The sequence below is a fragment of the Cyprinodon tularosa genome, unplaced genomic scaffold (assembly GCF_016077235.1).
Source record: "Cyprinodon tularosa strain WSP-4 unplaced genomic scaffold, ASM1607723v1 ctg79, whole genome shotgun sequence".
In the NCBI taxonomy this organism is placed as follows: Eukaryota; Metazoa; Chordata; class Actinopteri; order Cyprinodontiformes; family Cyprinodontidae; genus Cyprinodon; species Cyprinodon tularosa.
Genome location: NW_024039551.1, coordinates 575926 through 596156, shown reverse-complemented (window position 1 = coordinate 596156; position 20231 = coordinate 575926). Strand labels below are relative to the sequence as shown.

Below are 20231 nucleotides of genomic sequence, written 5' to 3'. Positions count from 1 at the left end.
ACCACGGAAACAGTTAGTTTAGGTAAGGAAAACTTTATTAAACAAAGAACAGAAAATGGAGTTTGGCAGGATCTTCCTGGTACAGCCTAGGGAAAAGATTGGGTGATGGTGAACAACTGATCTGAGACCTGACCTGCAGTATGACAAGTAATGAATAATGATCTGGCCCTGATAGCTGGGATAAACAGCATAAATAGCAAAGGGAATAATATCGCTGATAATTAGAGAACAGCAGGTGAATGAAGTAAAAATCTGATAAGCTACCGGGGCTGTGATGATCACAAAGTCAACATGTCACTTTAGCAGGACAGCTGCTCATCAAATCTAATCAGAGCAATAATCCAACTGGAATGCAGGATGAAGAACCTTGTTCCTGCCGAACACGAGGATGACATTCAGAGGGATGAAGTTTTACACACATCTCCAATGGGAGGCCAATTAATGTGGCAGGAGCTGCTTAAGGAAAGCTGCATGGATGATTAATGAGCACCAATTGTTAATAACAGCAGACAAACCGAAGTGAAAGCACTCAGTGATAAAGCAGAGGATCCACTAATGAGCTTTCTGCATCTGGGACTATTTATGTCCCATGTTACTATTAGATACACAAATACACACAGTGGTAACTGGAAAAAGAAGCCATGAAGCTATAAAACATCTCAGCCTGCTGAATTATTAAGTTTTTGATTCCACTTTTTAACAGCATTGTTATCGTCCTTCTTTGCTCCAGCACATAAATGACACCCAGAGAACAGAACTTGGAGTCAGCGGAGCAGCAGGTGAAGTCCTCCTCTGTTCTGGAGATGAGAACTTCAGAGCAGGCCCACCTGAGATTAGTATGTGCTGAATATAAAATGTATGAAACACAGAAGGTAGAGGTGTGCGGTGGGGGGGGGGGGGGTGGTTCTCTTCCTGTGACCTGACCTTTAAAGATATGAAACTCAGACATAAATCCTGAGCAGCTGCAGAAAGTGCTGCTTCCCTGAAATAAACTGTCCACTAGTGTGGTAAAATTGTCCCACTAGAGACTCGGAGAAGCAGCCCTGCAAGGCTATGTACAAACAAACCCTTCATTTTTAAATGATAGACCTGGTTAAAGGTTTAAGATCTTTTTTTTCTCACAGTTTTGACTTAAAACAGTCAAACTGTTCCTGTTTCTGCTCCTGAATTCTGCTCACTGTACATCCATTAAGGAGAAAATAACCAGACGTGTTTAAAGACATCCTTTGCATTGGTTATGCTTGTGACAGCTCTCCGCTTTCACACTAGCAGCATAATATAGCTGTGATGTACAGGCTGCCGTTTGGGAAGTAATAAAGAAAATGATATCCATGATATACAAGTATTCCATAAATTATTCCACTGTTAAACTGTTAAACACTCAAATGCATCTTTGACTCTAGTCATGTTTTCCACTATTTCATACTTTAAGTTTTTGTCAATATACTCAGCTACTCCTCCCCCATATTTTCCTTCTCTATTGATGTAATGGAATTTATGGTTCCATAAGCGGCTCTTCCCATGACTCTTAAAAGTGTCTAAATAATTTGAAACACCGCCTAATCTTGGGGAGTGGCGGCCTAGTGGGTAGGGGATAGGGCTTTGAATCCTGAGATTAAGTGTTTGATCCCCCACTCCCACAGACTGCCACTCTGGCTCCCTGAGGCAAGACCCCTAACCCCACACTGCTCTCTGGGTGCCACACAATGGCAGCCCACTGCTCCCCAAGGGGATGGGTTAAATGCAGACACAACTTTCTCCAATGTGAGATCAATAATGTTCAATTTATTTATTTGATGCAGCATAAAAATAAATAACAGCTTCTTAGAAGTTGTAATGGATTTTTTTTAACAATATTTAAATTACATTTCAACAACAAGATGGCACTAAAAGAATGAGAAATATATTTTTAGATCTTTTTTCTTGTAATTAGCTTCAGAAATTATGTGTTTTAATTATTTTTTTCTATGGAGGGAAATACCAGCTTCATCGTTATGAAAATTTTATATTTTTCCTTTTATTTAAAACTAAAAATGCAAATAAACTGGTGGTTGTTAGATGTGACAAAGCAAAATCAATCTGTTTACATGTTTCATCTGCAGATCAACATGGAGGACTCTATCAAGTATAAATAATCACGCATTGTTTTCTTTAAATAAAGCTGAACAAACTGAAACCTGTCAGAGCAATGATTAGTTAGAAGCTGCAGAACAAGATTAGCTATTTTCTGATTTTCTGATCTAGATCTTCTCCTCCACATCTCTCCTGCTCCTCTTCCAGAACCTACAGGATGCTGAATTAAACTCAAACCATCACGGTGAGTCGGAGCATCTCTGAATCAGAAAGGCCGTCAGGTTATATCATCTGTCTCTGTTTAAGGAGGGAGGAGCACTTTAGCTGATGGACTAGATGTCAGGAATTAGAAGGAACGTCTCCTCCTTCTGCTCTACATTGATTATCTCTGTTCTTCAGACCCATCGATTCTCTTTATCTATTTATGCACATTTCCTACAAGACATCCTGCAGGAGCTGCTATATGATGTAGTCAGACTTGAAGGATACTGCGTCCTTCACCCCAAAGCGTGCATGTTTGGATTTGATCGAGCACAACATATGTTTATCCACCCAGCCCTAAACATAACTGAACACTGTGAGCCAATTCACACCGCTAACCCCTCTGAGCTATCAGCCATGGTGCTCGCTCCCAGGAATTGTGGCAAAAAGACCATTTCTAATTCATAAAAGCCAAAAGGATTGATTCAAAATTCATGAACAATCTGTCCTGAAACAACCAGTGATTTCTGTGACTGTGGGGCTGAGATGAGCTGCAATATTAAGGAAAGTTCTGCCACCTCTTACAAAAACTGTGTTTGGAATCAAACTATGAATGCATGAGAGTGAAAAAAACAACAAAAAAACAGACTCCACCTACGTGGGTTCAACTTGCACAGGCAATACTATGGAATAAAAGAACTAATAGTGACGGAAGAGCTGAAGGTTTTCATGTGATTTAGTTTTTTTTTTGATTGAACATCATTTTATGACCAAACTTCTTGAAAACATCTTTTATTTGTGCATTAATTTCACAATTTCACCTAGAGTGGAATCTATTCCTAGTTTCACACATTCCTATAAAATTGCCTTACCTACTATTTATACAAAGGTGCAATTATTAAAGACAGAATTACGCTAGTAAACAGGCTACTAACTGATAGAACGCACAGCCAGTCTGTAAATGCTGCTCTGATTCCTGCCTGGCTTCTACAGCAGGTCACTTTAAAGAAAAGACAAGACAAGATAGGATAGGATAAGATAAGATAAGAAAAGATAAGATAAGATAAGATTAGATTCACATTTCCTAGGACAGAGACTTGTCAATGACCTATGAAGCCAGTTCTTAAATAAAGAGATCATTTAAAAGGTATTTCTAAAGGCACGGCAAGGCAAGGCAAATTTATTTGTATAGCACAATTCAGTGCAAAGACAATGCAAAGTGCTTTACATGATTATAGGAAAATGAAGCAGATTCAAAGCAAGTAGGGAAAAAATAAAGAAATGAAATAAAAAATGCAGAAACAAAAAAGAACATTAAAAACAGTTGGACTAAAGAAAATAAAAAAGTTGAACTAATGATGTTTCAGTTGAGCTGTTTAACTGGAACAGTCGAAGGCAATCCTAAACAAATGTGTTTTTAGTCTTGATTTAAAGGAATTCAGGCTTTCCGCACTTTTACAGTTTTCTGGAAGTTTGTTCCAGATAAGTGGAGCATAGGAACTAAATGCTGCTTCTCCATGTTTAGTTCTGGTTCTAGGTATGCAGAGCAGGCTGGAGCCAGAAGACCTGAGTGGTCTGGAGGGTTGATACACTGATAGCAAGTCTGTGATGTATTTAGGTGCTAAGCCATTCAGAGATTTATAGACTAACAGAAGTATTTTAAAGTCTATTCTCTGAGATACAGGGAGCCAGCGTATCATCGTTTTATAAAATAATAACAATTTAACACAATTAAACCAGTTCCATAAAAGACAACCTTTCAAAATGATTGAGTAAATAAATGAAATATGACCCAGAATAATATGAGCAATGATGAACTGAAATATTCTGTTTGTTTTTTTTTTGTTTTCTATTTAAAGATGTTGAAGCAAAAGGAACAAAGGAGTTTTTCTATCCGGTTATCTTTTTTAATGGAGGCTCTCGGTCTCCTGTCAGATGGCAGCAGCTGGAAGGAGGACTGTAGATCTCAACTGCTTTTTTTCTTCAAGGCCCTTTTATATAAATCGAGGGAATTAATTTGCTGAACACTAATTATTTTACTGTTCTGCACAAATACCTGATTCAGATGATTTTTCATGTCTTCAACAGAGATTTCTAAACCAGGAGACGAAATGAACGTTGGTCAGTTCCATTTATTACGGTGGCCCTGATACGAGGTTTGCCTACTTTAATTTCCTTAGAAAGAGACGCTGTTCCTAAAAAAACACAATCAGCATTTAGTTCAGAAAGTTTAATGGATTTTTATGAGCGAAACAAATTAGAAAAAGTTGCTTTCATGACAAACTGAATATTAATTCTGGTACAAGTGAAGATTTCTAAACTGGTTAAATTAAATACTTTTTAAACTTTTCTGTATATTTAGACCAGCACATGCTTTTATTGATTTTGTTATCATCCTTATTATTACATAAAAAAAAAATAATAATTTTGAATATAGGGGAGACCAGTGATGGTTGAGACATTTTTTAATAACTGTTCAAATTCCTAAAAAAATCTTAGTGTGAGAAAACATTTTCATATTAGAACAAAGCTTAAACTTAAGCTAATCTCATTATTGTTGGGGTTGGTTACCCCAGTGTTACAATAATGTAATAATTAAATATATCAATAATTAGCCTGACTTCTAAATATTTAAACCAGTTTTAATTTGCAGATGCAACACATTCAAATTTCAAGAAAAACCTGTTAAAAGATCATTAAGAACATACATTTCAACCACATTCAAACTTATAGAGAAAATGTCTTTAAACTAAGATGAATAAAGTTCACTTCTAGTTTATGCTTAACTTCTTTATATTAAAACATCTTTGTTTAGTTTTAAACATTATACACAAACAGTAGTGTCCTAATAAGTTAAGAAAAATATAAATCAGATTCTGCATGTTGATTATAAAACATTGACAGTGCAGTGCCATCTAGTGGTCGCAAACTGGAGCAGCCTAAATTGGCAAACTGGTTGGGTGCATTCCATTTCCTTCAGCCGGTGGCTGAGCCATCGCACTTGATTACCAGCAGTGAGGGGGGGGGTTTACTGCTGTTTTGGGATGGAGAGGGAGGTGCAGAACATGTCACCAAAAATCTGAAAGGATTTGTCATTGCAGCTATTATTTATTCTGTTTAATAATAAGTTATTTTGCTTGTTACGTGGATATATATTTTAAAGGAACATGAATAAGCAGATGCTTCAATCTGAGCCTTTCTGTGGATTCTCAGACTGTATTGATACAGAGAAAATGTTTTTTGTTTTATGGCATCAAAATAGCCAACATGTGACACCTATAAGATTTATTAGGGCGCTTTGCTTTACGGCTCATAAAGAACTGAGCTTCCTGGTTCCAAAGTCTGCAGGTCTTTATTTTTACAGATTTGCTGTAAATTTACTGAGGCCAGAAGTTTGCAACATGTGGCTCATTGGACCAGCTACTATGGCTCTTAATGTAACATGATACCAAATATAAGCCTAAGAGGCGGTAATAGATTTTTGTAAAGAATATATAAATCACATTTCACAAAAATAAATGACAGAGTAAACAAATTTCTTTTAGCAAAAATGTAACCAAAAAAATACATTGTGTTTCAATAAAAGGCTGTGTGATAAAAAAAAAAAAAAAAAGGTTTTAAACAATTTTTACTAAACCAGACTAAGGGAATCATAGCTGTTTAGATTTTAAAGGTTTCAGACCCATGAATTAGGAAAACATTCCTTCTTGTCAACAAACTACAGTCTAGATCTAAGAGGGAGAAACAACTTTATTCCCCTCATAAAATATATTAACCGATGGTGAATATTAACGTCACCACTTTTTTTCGCATTATTAATGAGGATTTAGTAATTACTTATATTTACTTCAGTGTCTTTTAGAACACTTTACTTTAGGAGTAGTTGTACTTTATTAAAGTTTTTACTTTTACTTCAACTATATTCTTGTGTTTAAAACTGCCATTTACAAAACACTTTCTTTGGTTGCAACAATAATGGAACAAAAGTCACTCCATATTAAAGTAGATATCATAGTTAAAGTTCTTTATCCTCTCTTAACATTTACGTATTACCTATTGAAATTATTGATTTATTATTTTAAGTTGTTAAAAAATTATGTAGAAACATGTTTCTTCTACCTGATTTTTTTTTGTTTTCATGTTTTCTATTTCAATTAAATTCAATACAGTTTATTTATATAGCAACAATTCACAACACATTTAATCTCAAGGCCCTTTACAATTCACCACATCATACACTTAGATTGATTAAAAGTTTTCTATCTAAGGAAAACCAGTTGAGAGTTGACTCTCTGCAAACCCTCCCACTAAGCATGCTTGTAGCGACAGTGGAGAGGAAAAACTCCCTTTTAACATTAAGAAACCTTCAGCAGAACCAGGCTCAGTGTGAGCGGCCATCTGCTGAGGCCGACTGGGGTTCAAGGAGACAGAAGCAGAGATACAAAAAGCAGCTGTAAAAGGCGGCCCCATCCAGGAAACACAGCCAGGCAGAGGAGCTGAAAATCCCGCTCCCATGTCAGAGGATGAAGAGAGCACATCCAGTTAGTCACAGTCACAGAAACAGGACTACACTGGAAAACAGGCCGATCTCCAACATCTATAAACAAAGGTGTTGATGGCAGCAGCACAGCTGATGTTTCTCTCCAGGATGGAGTCACAGCCAAACAGGAACAGACGAGGCAAAGCTACTATGAGAAAAAGCAGAAAGAGCATGATGTTAAAAATTAAAGGAATAGTACACCCAAAACATGATTAGCCTTCATTTTCTACTCACCCCCATGCTGAACAAAACTCTGGAGTACTTTTTTGATATCTCAAATGCATCTGGAGATCTGGGAGGCTTCTTGCTGTCTGCTGACATTCAAATAATGGAGGTCTATGGCGCCCGAGACAGAAAGGTCCATAAAAGTCCACAAAAACGTGTCAATATTCCTCCATACTGCTCGTCCAATGTATTCCAAGTGTCCTGAGTGGGTAGCGTCCATAATTTACTCGAAACGAAGTCATTTAGAACGTTTTAGAGCCTAAACAGTAGTGTATAGAATTTCCTAATAGCGCCCCCATGCGCGATCACGACGCTACGGAAGCCGGCAGACCAAACCAGCGCATTCAGCTCGGCAAAGAACTCATGCTCTTCCTCAACACTGAAGTCCTCAGACATTTTTCTTTCGTTGTTTCTTTCTTTGCACAGGTAAACAGCACATTTCTTCTTCTACGCTTGCATTATCGGCAGAGCAGACGCTGAATGCGCACTTTCTTCCGGTTTGGTCTGCCGGCTTCCGTAGAATCGTGAGCGCGCATGGGGGCGCTATTAGGAAATCCTATACACTACTGTTTATGCTCTAAAAACATTCTAAATGACTTCGTTTCGAGTAAATTCTGGATGCTACCCACTCAGGACACTTGGATTACATTGGACGAGCAGTATGGAGGAATATTGACACGTTTTTGTGGACTTTTATGGACCTTTCTGCCTCGGGCGCCATAGACCTCCATTATTTGAATGTCAGCAGACAGCAAGAAGCCTCCCAGATCTCCAGATGCATTTGAGATATCAAAAAAGTACTCCAGAGTGTTGTTCAGCATGAGGGTGAGTAGAAAATGAAGGCTAATCATGTTTTGGGTGTACTATTCCTTTAAACTAACAGATTCTGCAGAGTGGGAGAATAAAGATAGAATGAAGCAGAATGATGAAACAGGGGTCCCTATGTCCTCCAGCAGTCTAAGCCTATAGCAGCATAACTATAGAGATAGCTCAGGATAACCTGAGCCACTCTAACTAGAAGCTTTATCAAAAAGGAAAGTTTTAAGCCTAGCCTTAAAAGTAGACAGGGTGTCTGCCTCACGGACTAAAACTGGTAGTTGGTTCCACATGAGAGGAGCCTGATAACTAAAAGATCTGCCTCCCATTCTACATTTAGAAATTCTAGGAACCACTAGTAAACCTGCAGATTGAGAGCAAAGTGCTCTGCTAGGAACATAAGGAACAATCAGATCTCTGATATAAGATGGAGCTTGGCCATTTAAGGCTTTATATGTGAGAAGGAGGATTTTAAATTTTATTTCTGTTTTTATTCTAAATATCATCATTTTCACAGTAAAAACATCCTCAGTCACACGTTTAGTTGTTTGTGCAGAGAGACTCCTCTCATCGCCGTAACTCGAGTCGGTGGACTAAAAAGGAGCGGACTCCCGGATGGACCAATCAGGTTGAAGGCCGAACTGTAAACATCCGGAAGCGTCCGCTTAGCAACGGTCACTGTTAGGAAACTTTAAGGATCTGTCACCCTTAGCAGACTTTATCTTCCAGTAATATATAAAAAGTATCTGATGATTCTTAATCTTTTTTATTCGGACTTGTTTGGTTGGTTTAAGCGGTTCTGGCAGCTTGGTTCGTCAGTTCGGTTTGTTTACGTGTTGAATCAGCTGACGGGCTAACTAACGTTAGCCAGCCGGAGTCACATGAGTTGTTAATGAGACACCAGCGGTGTGTCCTCCGGTGAAGCAGCTGACCCCCAGGTATAGATCAGCTGTAACAGAAGCGGGCCATGGCAGAGCAACCGATCTAGGAGCTAAAGGCTTTTAGCTCCAGACTGCTGTGTTTGTCTGTGGATCAGGGGCCTCTCTGCGGGCCGACATGCCCTGCTCCTGTGGGGACTGGAGGAGGTGGATCCGCCCGCTGGTCGTTCTGCTCTACATCCTGCTGCTCATCGTCGTCCTGCCGTTTTGCATCTGGGAACTGCAGAAATCCGAGGTGAGGAGATTTTCTCATCTGGAGTTTAAAGTTTCTGCTCAAACGCGGTCAGATTACACGGTGACGTCATCCACAGCTTCTCGGTTTTAGGACATTTTAATCATTTCCGGTCCAAACCTGCAGCGTCTTCTTCCTGGTCGTCCTTGTATCGGATTCTAACCGATTCAACATCATCTCTGAAACATGACGGAGAAAACCATCCGCACAGCATGATGCTGCCACCACCGTGTAATGACAGGTGCTTAGGCAGACTTAGACAGCTTTATTGACATTTTGCATACAGAGCATTCAGACAGTGAAACAGCAGCAGCTTAGCAGTGAAAAGCAGCAGTGATCAAATGGAAGCAGAAAAACTTGGTGCAAAAGGCATTGATGTGGAAGCTCAGAGCAGTGCAAAAACAAACAACTATATATGGAGCAAAAATGCAGTAGAATAAAAAATTTGAATTGAGTTCTATTTGGTGTGATATCAGTGTGATGCAGAGTCTCGATTTGTTTTCCAACAGTCTAGTGCAGGGGTCTTCAATGTCTTGCTGGCCAAGAACCCCCAAACTGATGGCGAGATGGAGCAGGGACCCCCTAATTTTATATATATTGTATGAAATAGTGTTATATCAAACTGGTCCTATAATCCAATTCAGTTTATTTCTATAGCGCCAATTCACAACACATAGTCACTCTATTACAGATGGAGTAGTCTAACGAAAGTAATTTCTCCCTGGGATTATTAAAGTATTTCTGTCTCTGATTCCTGGATGATGGGACAGGTGTTTTGAATGAAACGGTGCCCAGCTTGAAAGCGCCTCTATGTGTGCATTGAAGATCTTCTGCCTCCAATTATCTGTTTACTACAGTGTCTTAAATTCATCTTAATGTGTATTTAAAGAGAAAGTCTAATAAACCAAAACTTTCGCGACCCCCATGCAGTATCTGGTGGTACTGCCTGTGGTCCTTTGCCACATGTCACTCCCCCTCTCCTGTCAGCCTCCTGTCGAAGAAATGAGCCACTAGTGCCGTAAAAACTAAAAAATAAAAAATAAAAATAAAAACAGTTCAACAGTCTGACGGCAGTGGGGAAAAAGCTGTTGCAGAACCTGCTGGACCTGCATGCTGTGAAGCCACTTCCCAGAGGGCAGCAAGAAGAACATAGTGGTTCATACAGAGTTTGCACTGACACTGAGGAGGAGATTTGGCTTTGTAAAATCAAATATTAAAAACATTTAATAAACATTTTAATGTCAAATTATGACAATTTACCTTGAAAAACCTTTAAAAAAAATTAAACATCGCTGCTGTAGGAGTGAAAAACCTGTAAAGGTTACCTTCACCAAGGAGTTTATGTTTTCAGTCGCGTTTGTCTGTTTGCAGGTTTACTTGGAAAAGTTATGAACAGGTTTTAATCAGCGTTGCAGCGATACCAGTATCAGGCGGGGCCCCGATCCAGCACTAAAATGCTGGTATCGGTATCAGCGAGTACCAACAAATAGGGCATCGATACCATTTTGTTAGCCAAACGTTTAATCAACTATTGTCACCCATTCAAGTTAGGCAATAAAAAGTTCTACTAATTCACTTCGTATTAGTCTTTTTCCTGCTTCACAAAGGTAGACAGCAGCTTGACAAAACCAAGATGGCAATTAGTTTACATCCAAGTAGCATGAAGTTCCAATTTTGAAGACGTTTTCAAACTTGGAAACCAACAAATTCAAGAATGGTTAAGTGCAAATTACATTACAAAATGTCCAAAGCAGTCATTCTAAGTTTAACTCAAAACAACCCAAAAGAAAAGACAAAGGGAGCACAGAACCTCCCAAACACAAGTTTCTAGCTTGAACAAAGTCCACCTAAAGCAGATTCAGAAAAATATACAACAAGCGAAGGCAAAGATTTCCAACTGCCCAAAACAGGTGGAGGAACAGCTTAACAACAACCTCTTCCTACAAGCTGTCCCCAAACTGAAAGCTTTCCAGGAGCCTTTTATATGGTGCAGGTGGGCCTCATCAACATCTGATTGGCTTGACAATTTTCTGATGGTCCAATCATGTCACTGCTCCTCTGCAGCATTCAGGCAACCAACAAGGAAGATTTCTGTCAGAGCTGAACCTGCATAAAAAAACAAGCCTGCTTACCCCAGGCTCACACCGACTCCGGTCTTACCGTTGCGGTGCGGTGGGTGCGGCGCCGCAGTGATTCCAAGTCATTAAAAAGACGTAAACCTCTCTCACCGGCTGCTGAGCTGTCCGGCTGCGGTTACCGAGACACTCCGGCGCTGCAGAAAATTCCGCAAGAAAGCTATCCTTGCGGCGTGCCGGAGAACCTCCGCAACAAGCTCTCGCAAATATCCTTATTTGGGCCGTGTTATCGCGTGAAGTTACGTGAACTCAAGTGAACTTCTGTTAAATCTCCGGACCTGTTGCCGGAGCCGCAGAGCTGCACCGCACCGTAGTCAAAAGGGCAGTGTGAGAGGGGGTGTGCGGGAGTTGCGGTCTCTGTTGGCTCGGTAACCGCACCGGAGCCAGTGTGAACAAGGGGTTAGTCTTAAAAGGCCAGGAGCCGTAACACCTGGATGACTGAGAACCTTCACCAGCATATTCAGACAGATGGTATCGGTACGGTACTGGTACAGGTATTGGGGATCGGTGCAACACTAGTTTTAATGACATTTTCACCAGAGGTCTGCTCATGGGAAGGAACAATTCATTAAAATGTCCTAATGATCCGGATCATGTGTGAGTTTTATCTAGCTTACCTGTCCCCGTCTCTCTGGGAGTGTTTAGCAGATGGATTGGTTTTCAGGACTTTGGTCTCGAATGTCCAAAAATAATGTCATGACTTGTTGGACGTTAAACAGAAACATGAACACTAAACATTTTCGGATAATTAGTCTTTACTACAAGTCAGAACATGAGTGAATTTATAAATATACGAAGGCATGTTTTAATGTTGCAAACAGCGTTGGATAGTTAAAGCTCTTCCCTGGTTTATGTCTTTTTTTTGTGTCCAATAAAAAAAGCATATTTAGTATCATTACCAAAGCAATACATGCAGTAGAGGGGAAGATATTTGGAGTTATTTGTGTTAATATTAATTTTTTCTTCCAAAAACAGGTTGGAACTCATAACAAAGCATGGTTCATTGCTGGGATTTTTGTTTTTATGACCATACCGATATCGTTATGGGGAATCCTCCAGCACCTGGTGCACTACACCCAACCAGACCTGCAGAAACCCATCATCAGGTATCAACACACCTCCTAATGAAGAAAGAAAACCCATTAAGACCGTTTTAGTTGGGTTTTGACTTTCATTCCCCTTTATTATAATTATTATTTTTATTATTTCAGGATATTATGGATGGTCCCAATCTACAGCTTGGACAGCGTGAGTCACAAACCTTTTATCTTTTAATAATGTGAAATTAGAAAATTCATAATTTTCTGCAGACGTTTCTCGGTTTGTAGATCTTTAACTGACACGTGTCATTTATCTTCCAGTGGATCGCGCTGAAATACCCCAGTATAGCCATTTATGTGGACACATGCAGAGAGTGCTACGAGGCCTACGTCATCTATAACTTCATGACTTTCCTGCTCAACTACCTGGAACGGCAGTATCCCAGCTTGGTGATGATGCTGGAGGTCCAGGAGCAGCAGAAGCATCTCCCCCCACTCTGCTGCTGTCCACCATGGCCGATGGGAGAGTGAGCTTAGAGATGAAATTATGAATAAGATCAGAGGAATCGCTAACTGAATTAAGGTCAACTAATTCATTGTTACCCAGGCTGGTGGAAGACGGAAGATACCAAAGAATAACCAAAAGCTAGAATTAAAACAAAATGCTAAAATTATAAACTACATACAATTTTTCCAATAAACTTAAAAGATTCAAAGGTGAAATGGTTTATATACAGGTTTCATTTTCTAAAGTTTTATGGATCTGTCACCTTGGAACCATCTATGGGGTTCAGTTTCAGAGTATTTGGACTCCTTAATGCAACCGTGGATTTGCCCAGAACCCATCAGATCATTTTAGGAGCCATTAGGAGGTTCTAGGAGAATTTTTGTTTTCGTTGGGATAGATAGGACTAAGAACTCTTGAAAAACGCTGCTGACTTTTTCCACAGATTCCAGTTGAAGACTAGTTAGCCTAACAGTTTAAAGTAGAATTCATATTTATTATGTTTTTTCGAATTCTGGTTGTTTCCTACTTGTGGTACCGACGCTCTCCACTAGGGGCGTCACAGGCACCTTTCATTGATCAGTTTGTCAGCCTTTAATGATCTTTGGAGGTCTGATGTCTGGTTGAAATCTCTCCTTTCCTGTCTGAACTGACCAGGGTCCTGCTGCTGCGCTGTAAACTGGGGGTGCTCCAGTACACGGTGGTCAGACCCGTCACCACGGTGATTGCCCTGTAAGTAAACTCAACTCCTCTGCAGTCGGTTCCTCAGTAAACCAGATGACCTGACCTACGCTTGTTTCTGCCTAGAATCTGCCAGCTGTGCGGCGTTTACGACGAAGGCAACTTCAACTTTCGGAACGCCTGGACCTACCTGGTGATTTTCAACAACATGTCCCAGCTGGTGGGTAAACGGGCCGCTGCTCTTTGAAAGCCAGTGCTCCAGACTTTGGCTCACAGTTTGAAGCCGGTTCTTTTCCTTCGTCTGGTTTGGTTACAGTTTGCCATGTACTGCCTGGTTCTGTTCTACCGGGCTCTGAGGGACGAGCTCGGTCCCATCAAGCCAGTGGGGAAGTTCCTCTGCGTGAAAATGGTGGTGTTTGTCTCTTTTTGGTAAGTCTCGCCTTTCAATGCATAGATCGTCTTCATCTGAGGAAACTAAGGATTTGTAAACGTTTCCAGGCAAGCTGTGCTGATCGCCGTGTTGGTTAAAGTGGGAATCATCTCTGAGAAACGGACCTGGGACTGGCAGAGCGTGGAGGCAGTCGCCACTGGCTTACAGGTGGGTTAGCATGAAGCAGCTGGAATGTGGTCTATTATTAATGTTGTCAAACCAACCAGGCTGTGTTTTATTTTCCTTCAGGACTTTGTCATCTGCGTGGAGATGTTCCTGGCGGCCATCGCCCACCACTTCAGCTTCAGCTATAAGCCTTACATCCAGGACGCAGAGGAGGTCTCCTGCTTTGACTCCTTCATGGCCATGTGGGACATCTCGGACGTCAGAGCAGATATTTCTGAACAAGTCCGCAACGTTGGTGAGTCTCTACGCGCCATGTTGGTCTGGATCAGGACAGACCCTCAGTCCAGCCCAGTAGAATCTGTTTAGGATGCTAATGCTGCGTTAGCTTTAGAAAAAAATGTATTTTTTTAAATACATATAGGGGAGACCGGGTATGGTTGTAACACTTTTGGCTCCAGCACCTTTAACTCACAGAATATTTGAGCTAGAGTTTTCAAAATTTTATACAAAATACCCACATTAGTTTACTACAAATGGCACCAATTCAAACCTCTTCAAGTATATCACAGACTTCATGAGTTCATGTCAGATACATGGTGTGCCTTTGTTACAACCTGCCCCGCTACCGGGGTAGGTTATAACACCTGCTGGGGTAAGTTGTAACAATTACACAAAAGAAGCAAAAACAGAGGCCACACCATGTGATATGCATCAAAAATAGGTTTACTGAATTAAAAGAACAATACAAGAACAATCTCTCTCTCTCTCTCTCTCTCTCTCTCTCTCTCTCTCTCTCTCTCTCTCTCTCTCTCTCTCTCTCTCTCTCTCTCTCTCTCTCTCTCTCTCTCTCTCTCTCTCTCTCTCTCTCTCTCTCTCTCTCTCTCTCTCTCTCTCTCTCTCTCTCTCTCTCTCTCTCTCTCTCTCTCTCTCTCTCTCTCTCTCTCTCTCTCTCTCTCTCTCTCTCTCTCTCTCTCTCTCTCTCTCTCTCTCTCTCTCTCTCTCTCTCTCTCTCTCTCTCTCTCTCTCTCTCTCTCTCTCTCTCTCTCTCTCTCTCTCTCTAACATGTATATTGTATGCTTAATGAACACCGAACAAACATGTAGGTCTAAAAAAAAAACAATGTCAATGTGTGTGTGTGTGCTTGTGGTTGTGTCTATGTGTGTGTGTGTATCTTTAATCAGAGTCACAGTGGTGACAAATGAATGATTGTAGCCCAGGAGTGCAGGCTTGGTGGGCCCAGAGACTGCATAGGGTAACACTTTTTAAAGATGTGTTACAACCCACCCCAACCCTGTCAGCCATGTTTAGCTAGCTGTAGTAGCATAGCGGATTGAAAGTAGCACGGGGAAATGAATCACATTTTGCCTGAGGAATTACACTTTCATCTAATCCCGCGGTTCTCAAAGTGTGTGGCGCGACCCACTGGTGGGGAATTGAGACGTGACAGGTGGGGCGCGCCAAGTTCCGGTGTGTGTGTGTGTGTGTGTGTGTTGTGTGACTATAAATGTAGAACGTGTGAGAGCAAACTGTCCTTATAGCTGCATGTTGCCGCTTTTTAGACCAATCAAACCCACAAAGTAATCATTAATAGCCTACATGCAGTCTAATTAAAAGAACATTAGATATGAGAAAAATTTCCCCTGGAACTGAAGTGCCAAAATAATGATTGACGTGACGTCGGCATATTATTTGTAACGGAATAAACTTTCGCGCCCCAGTGTTGCCAACTCAGCGACTTTGTCGCTATATTTTAGACCCCTCCAGCGACTCTTTTTTAAAAAAGGGACTAGCGACAAATTAGCGACTTTTGGAGACTCTTACGTGAAAGCACGTATCGTTCCTTTTCTTGTCCTCCAGCGGCAGGTGCTGCCGTGGGGCGCCTAACCCATCCCCACCCCGTTCTCCCCCGCTATCACAGGAGTCCCTCTCAGCGCTGCAGAGACACAGCATGTTTACCCTCAGCGTCCAGACTGCAAATAAAGCGCACGTGCGCCGGGATTGACGGCGCAGGTTGATCATAAATAACTGAATTTGAAATATTTTATCTTAAATAAATAGGACCAGTTTATTGAAATGACGTCTGACTCCACCCTGAAGCTCAGGTTTAATGCTCAGACTCATAGTGAATTCTGGTTTGGAGTGGAGAGGGAGTATCCACTCATCGGGCAGAGAGCTGTGTGCATTCTTTTTCCCTTTGCCACATCATGTCTCTGTGAGATGGGCTTTTCAACTGTTGCTTCACTGAAAACAAAATACAGATCTCAGCTGAACATTGAGCATGACTTGAGAGTGGCAGTATCAAGCCTGCAACCCCGTTTTGAGAAACTGTGCAATGCAAAACAGGCTCATTGCAGCCACTAATGCAGGGATAAATAGACCTGTATTGCCAGATGGATTTCACTTCTTTTCTTTTATTAACAGATTGCAGAGTGGCACTTTAATTTTTTCTATCTTTGAGCTTGATACAAATTTTGACACAGCTGCATTTTTATTTTCTTTATATTTGAGCATGCTGTTATTTGATGTAGATAGTTTGTATTTAGATACTACTTGTTACTTCAATAAAATTGGAAAATTTTAAGATTGTTGCATATTTCATTAGCATTGTGTTGGGGCGATGGGGACAGGCGGGGCTTGAAAATTCCCCCTTGTCCAAAGTGGGGAATGACAGAAAAAGTTTGAGAACCACTGATCTAATGTAAGTAATATGGTTTTATCTGCAACAGTATAAGTACTAAACAAAATATAGTCATGGTCAAAAAATGTACTTTCTTACCTCAAAATCCGTTTTTTTCTCCTTAGTATCTGCATCCACCTGTTTCCAGCCTTGACAATCACAAAATGAGATTGGGGAGGAAGCGGGTAAACACTGAAATGATCATGTGACTCCAATCTTATCCCTGATTGCTGGAACTGGTGGTGTTACAACTCTCCCCATGTTACAACCATACCCGGTCTCCCCTACTAACAGGAAAGTTATTTTTTGAAGAACCATCGTTTTATTATTTTTAGGCTTAGAGCTAATGAAGAATAAAGTAATGATGGATCCATTTTCCTCCATGAAATCTTAGGTGATGGAAATAAAAACATCTGGATTTTAACCCAAAGGAAAGAAAAATGGGTCTTAAAGGAATAGTACACCCAAAACATGATTAGCCTTCATTTTCTACTCACCTCCATGCTGAACAACACTCTGGAGTACTTTTTTGATATCTCAAATGCATCTGGAGATCTGGGAGGCTTCTTGCTGTCTGCTGACATTCAAATAATGGAGGTCCATGGCGCCCGAGACAGAAAGGTCCATAAAAGTCCACAAAAACGTGTCAATATTCCTCCATACTGCTCGTCCAATGTAATCCAAGTGTCCTGAGTGGGTAGCATCCAGAATTTACTCGAAACGAAGTAATTTAGAATGTTTTTAGAGCATAAACAGTAGTGTATAGGATTTCCTAATAGCGCCCCCATGCGCGCTCACGATTCTACGGAAGCCGGCAGACCAAACCGGAAGGAAGTGCGCATTCAGCGTCTGGTCTGCCGATAATGCAAGCGTAGAAGAAGAAATGTGCTGTTTACCTGTGCAAAGAAAGAAACAACGAAAGAAAAATGTCTGAGGACTTCAGTGTTGAGGAAGAGCATGAGTTCTTTGCCGAGCTGAATGCGCTGGTTTGGTCTGCCGGCTTCCGTAGAATCGTGAGCGCGCATGGGGGCGCTATTAGGAAATCCTATACACTACTGTTTAGGCTCTAAAACGTTCTAAATGACTTCGTTTCGAGTAAATTCTGGATGCTACCCACTCAGGACACTTGGATTACATTGGACGAGCAGTATGGAGGAATATTGACAAGTTTTTGTGGACTTTTATGGACCTTTCTGTCTCGGGCACCATAGACCTCCATTATTTGAATGTCAGCAGACAGCAAGAAGTCTCCCAGATCTCCAGATGCATTTGAGATATCAAAAAAGTACTCCAGAGTGTTGTTCAGCATGGAGGTGAGTAGAAAATGAAGGCTAATCATGTTTTGGGTGTACTATTCCTTTAAAGGAAAAGTCCGTTCAGCAAGGAGTAACCAATGGGTCACTATTTTTACCTAAAACTAATACGTTTGTGATGATTTAAAGAATTTAACGTTAATCAGTAAAAAAAATAAATAAATTTTATTTTCGTCATGGTCACGGAGTCTTGGAGCGGCCATTTTTGCCCAAATATAGTAACACCTCATTCCTGCCATCTTCCGGCAGTGACGTCACGGGGAGACTCACGCTGTCTAGCGCCATTCTCCCCGCTTTACAAGCTAAATCAATGGGAACTACTAGACACATCTGCAATCAACAACAATTATTGAAGATTTCCAGAGGACTTCACCATTGAAATTCACCAGAGCTATAGTGAAACTGACAATGCCCACGTGCATGGCAGCTGGATGCTGGAATACATCAGGTAATAGTGAAAAAAAATTAGTTATTTCACCTTTCTGATTCCTGATCCTCCACGGACGGGTTGGTCGTTGGATCGCCAACATGAAGAGGGAGGATTTGCCATCGAACTTCTGGCCAGAGAAAAAACACGTAATATGTAGCCAACATTTGGAAGAAGAATGTTTTCAAGATGACTTGGATAATAGCGCGTTGTGACAAACACCAGATACAGCACTGGGACTTGATCAACAGCCGATACCGCACCGTGACGTCACAAACCAGTAGGTGGCAGTATTGTTCTTTGACAAACATGGATGCCTCCAGTAAAGCACATTCCAATGAAAATTACTCTGAATTAAAAACACTTATTTATTGAACAGGATGTAATAATTTCATATTAAAAGTACTTTCAGAAGTTTAAATTCTGAATATGACCGGATTTTTCCTTTAAAGCGTATTACTGGGACTTTTAGTGTCAAATTTAATGCAATTATTTATAAAAAAAAAAAAAAATCTGCATTATGTTTTTTTTATTTTTTCCAAAGCTATTAAGTTTTACACTGGAAGATCAAAGGAGCCACTTGTAGGTTGTATATCACTGATATAGATTACGGTGGCCCCGAGGAGGCAAAAAAAATCTAAAAGTTACAATAGAAGTCAAACTAAAATAGAAGTTATCCTAAAATGCCAACTATTCCCCAAATCTGCTGCCATTATAATCAATGATAACGATTATACAAAGAAAAAATTACGGTAATTCATCTCTGTTTAAAAGGTGAATCAGCAGCACAGTCATAGATGTTTGATTTGTGAGGGGTCGTTTTCTGACTCAGGTTCTGGTTCTGGTCGGGTTCAGTCAGTCAGTCCCATTCAGAGTTCGTGTTCTGGAATCATCCATGTACCACCTTTATCTCTAGTGATAAGGAGCAGGACAGGAATTTCACTCCTGAAGTTTCAGAACACATTAACTGGTTCTGGTCCAGTTTTAACCGGCTACATGTCCTGAAGTTTGAACCTTATGAAGTTTGGCTTTGAGTATTTTTTTCAGAATCCCTTTTCTCTGCTGTTGAGCTTTAAAACCTCTGATGGTTTTTGTTTTTATTGGACCCGTTTGCAGGACGGACCGTCATGGGTCGACCCAAGAAGTCCTACTTCAGCGAGGCGCAGAGTGACGGCGAGCGATCAGGGCTCCTGGCGTCGGCATCTCAAGACGCCATCACGGACCAGGGCCAGTATGAAGGCCTGGGACGGACCCCGGCTCCACATTCCCTGTCGGCTCCGGCAGGGTTGGACTCAGCCGCTTGGGAAGAAGAGATCCAGAGCGGAACCGGCCCAACCCAAGACAGTGGAAGATCGGACCGTAGCCAAGAACCAGAGCAGGAGGATCTCCTCGTCATCACTTAGGTCGGACTCGACTGGGCCGGTCCCAGTTCCAGAACTACCCGACTTTAAAGGAATGAAAACGGACCGAGATGAACAGGAATGTTCTGTTAAAGACGACATGAAGAATGTTCTAGGAAGGGTTTGGTTCTACACGGCTGCTTCCTCACAAACATCTGTATTTTTTCTCTTGTGCCTCTAAGTTCTAACACTAAGATCGATTGACCCGGTACCGTGTTGCTATCGGGTCGCTGTCTGTGGAGTTTTAGTTATCTTTCAGAAAAGCCTTTGTTGTTTTTATTAGGATCCTTTTTTCTCACAGGGATTTCCATCAACCAGGACGACTGGTTCAGGAGGGTTCTGTGCCTCCAGAACTGGACCATATGGAGTGAATTTTGTTTCATTATTGTTGCAAAGAACATCTTTGTAAAAGAAAGGAAAAAACTTTGTTTAAAAACATTTTTTCTCAATTTAATTTTTCCTTTTTTTTTTT

General features: G+C 40.9%; 1 protein-coding gene across 1 annotated transcript; it reads left to right on the top strand.

The window, feature by feature from the left end:
- The first annotated feature begins 8482 nt into the window (after window positions 1–8482).
- Window positions 8483–19935, top strand: tmem184c (transmembrane protein 184C). Its single transcript, XM_038271069.1, has 10 exons — window positions 8483–9028; window positions 12136–12266; window positions 12372–12408; window positions 12522–12727; window positions 13363–13437; window positions 13513–13606; window positions 13703–13815; window positions 13885–13984; window positions 14066–14237; window positions 19476–19935. Exons 1-10 carry the CDS (start codon window positions 8912–8914, stop codon window positions 19760–19762), a joined length of 1332 nt encoding a protein of 443 aa, XP_038126997.1. The 5' UTR covers window positions 8483–8911; the 3' UTR covers window positions 19763–19935.
- The last annotated feature ends 296 nt before the right edge of the window (window positions 19936–20231 follow it).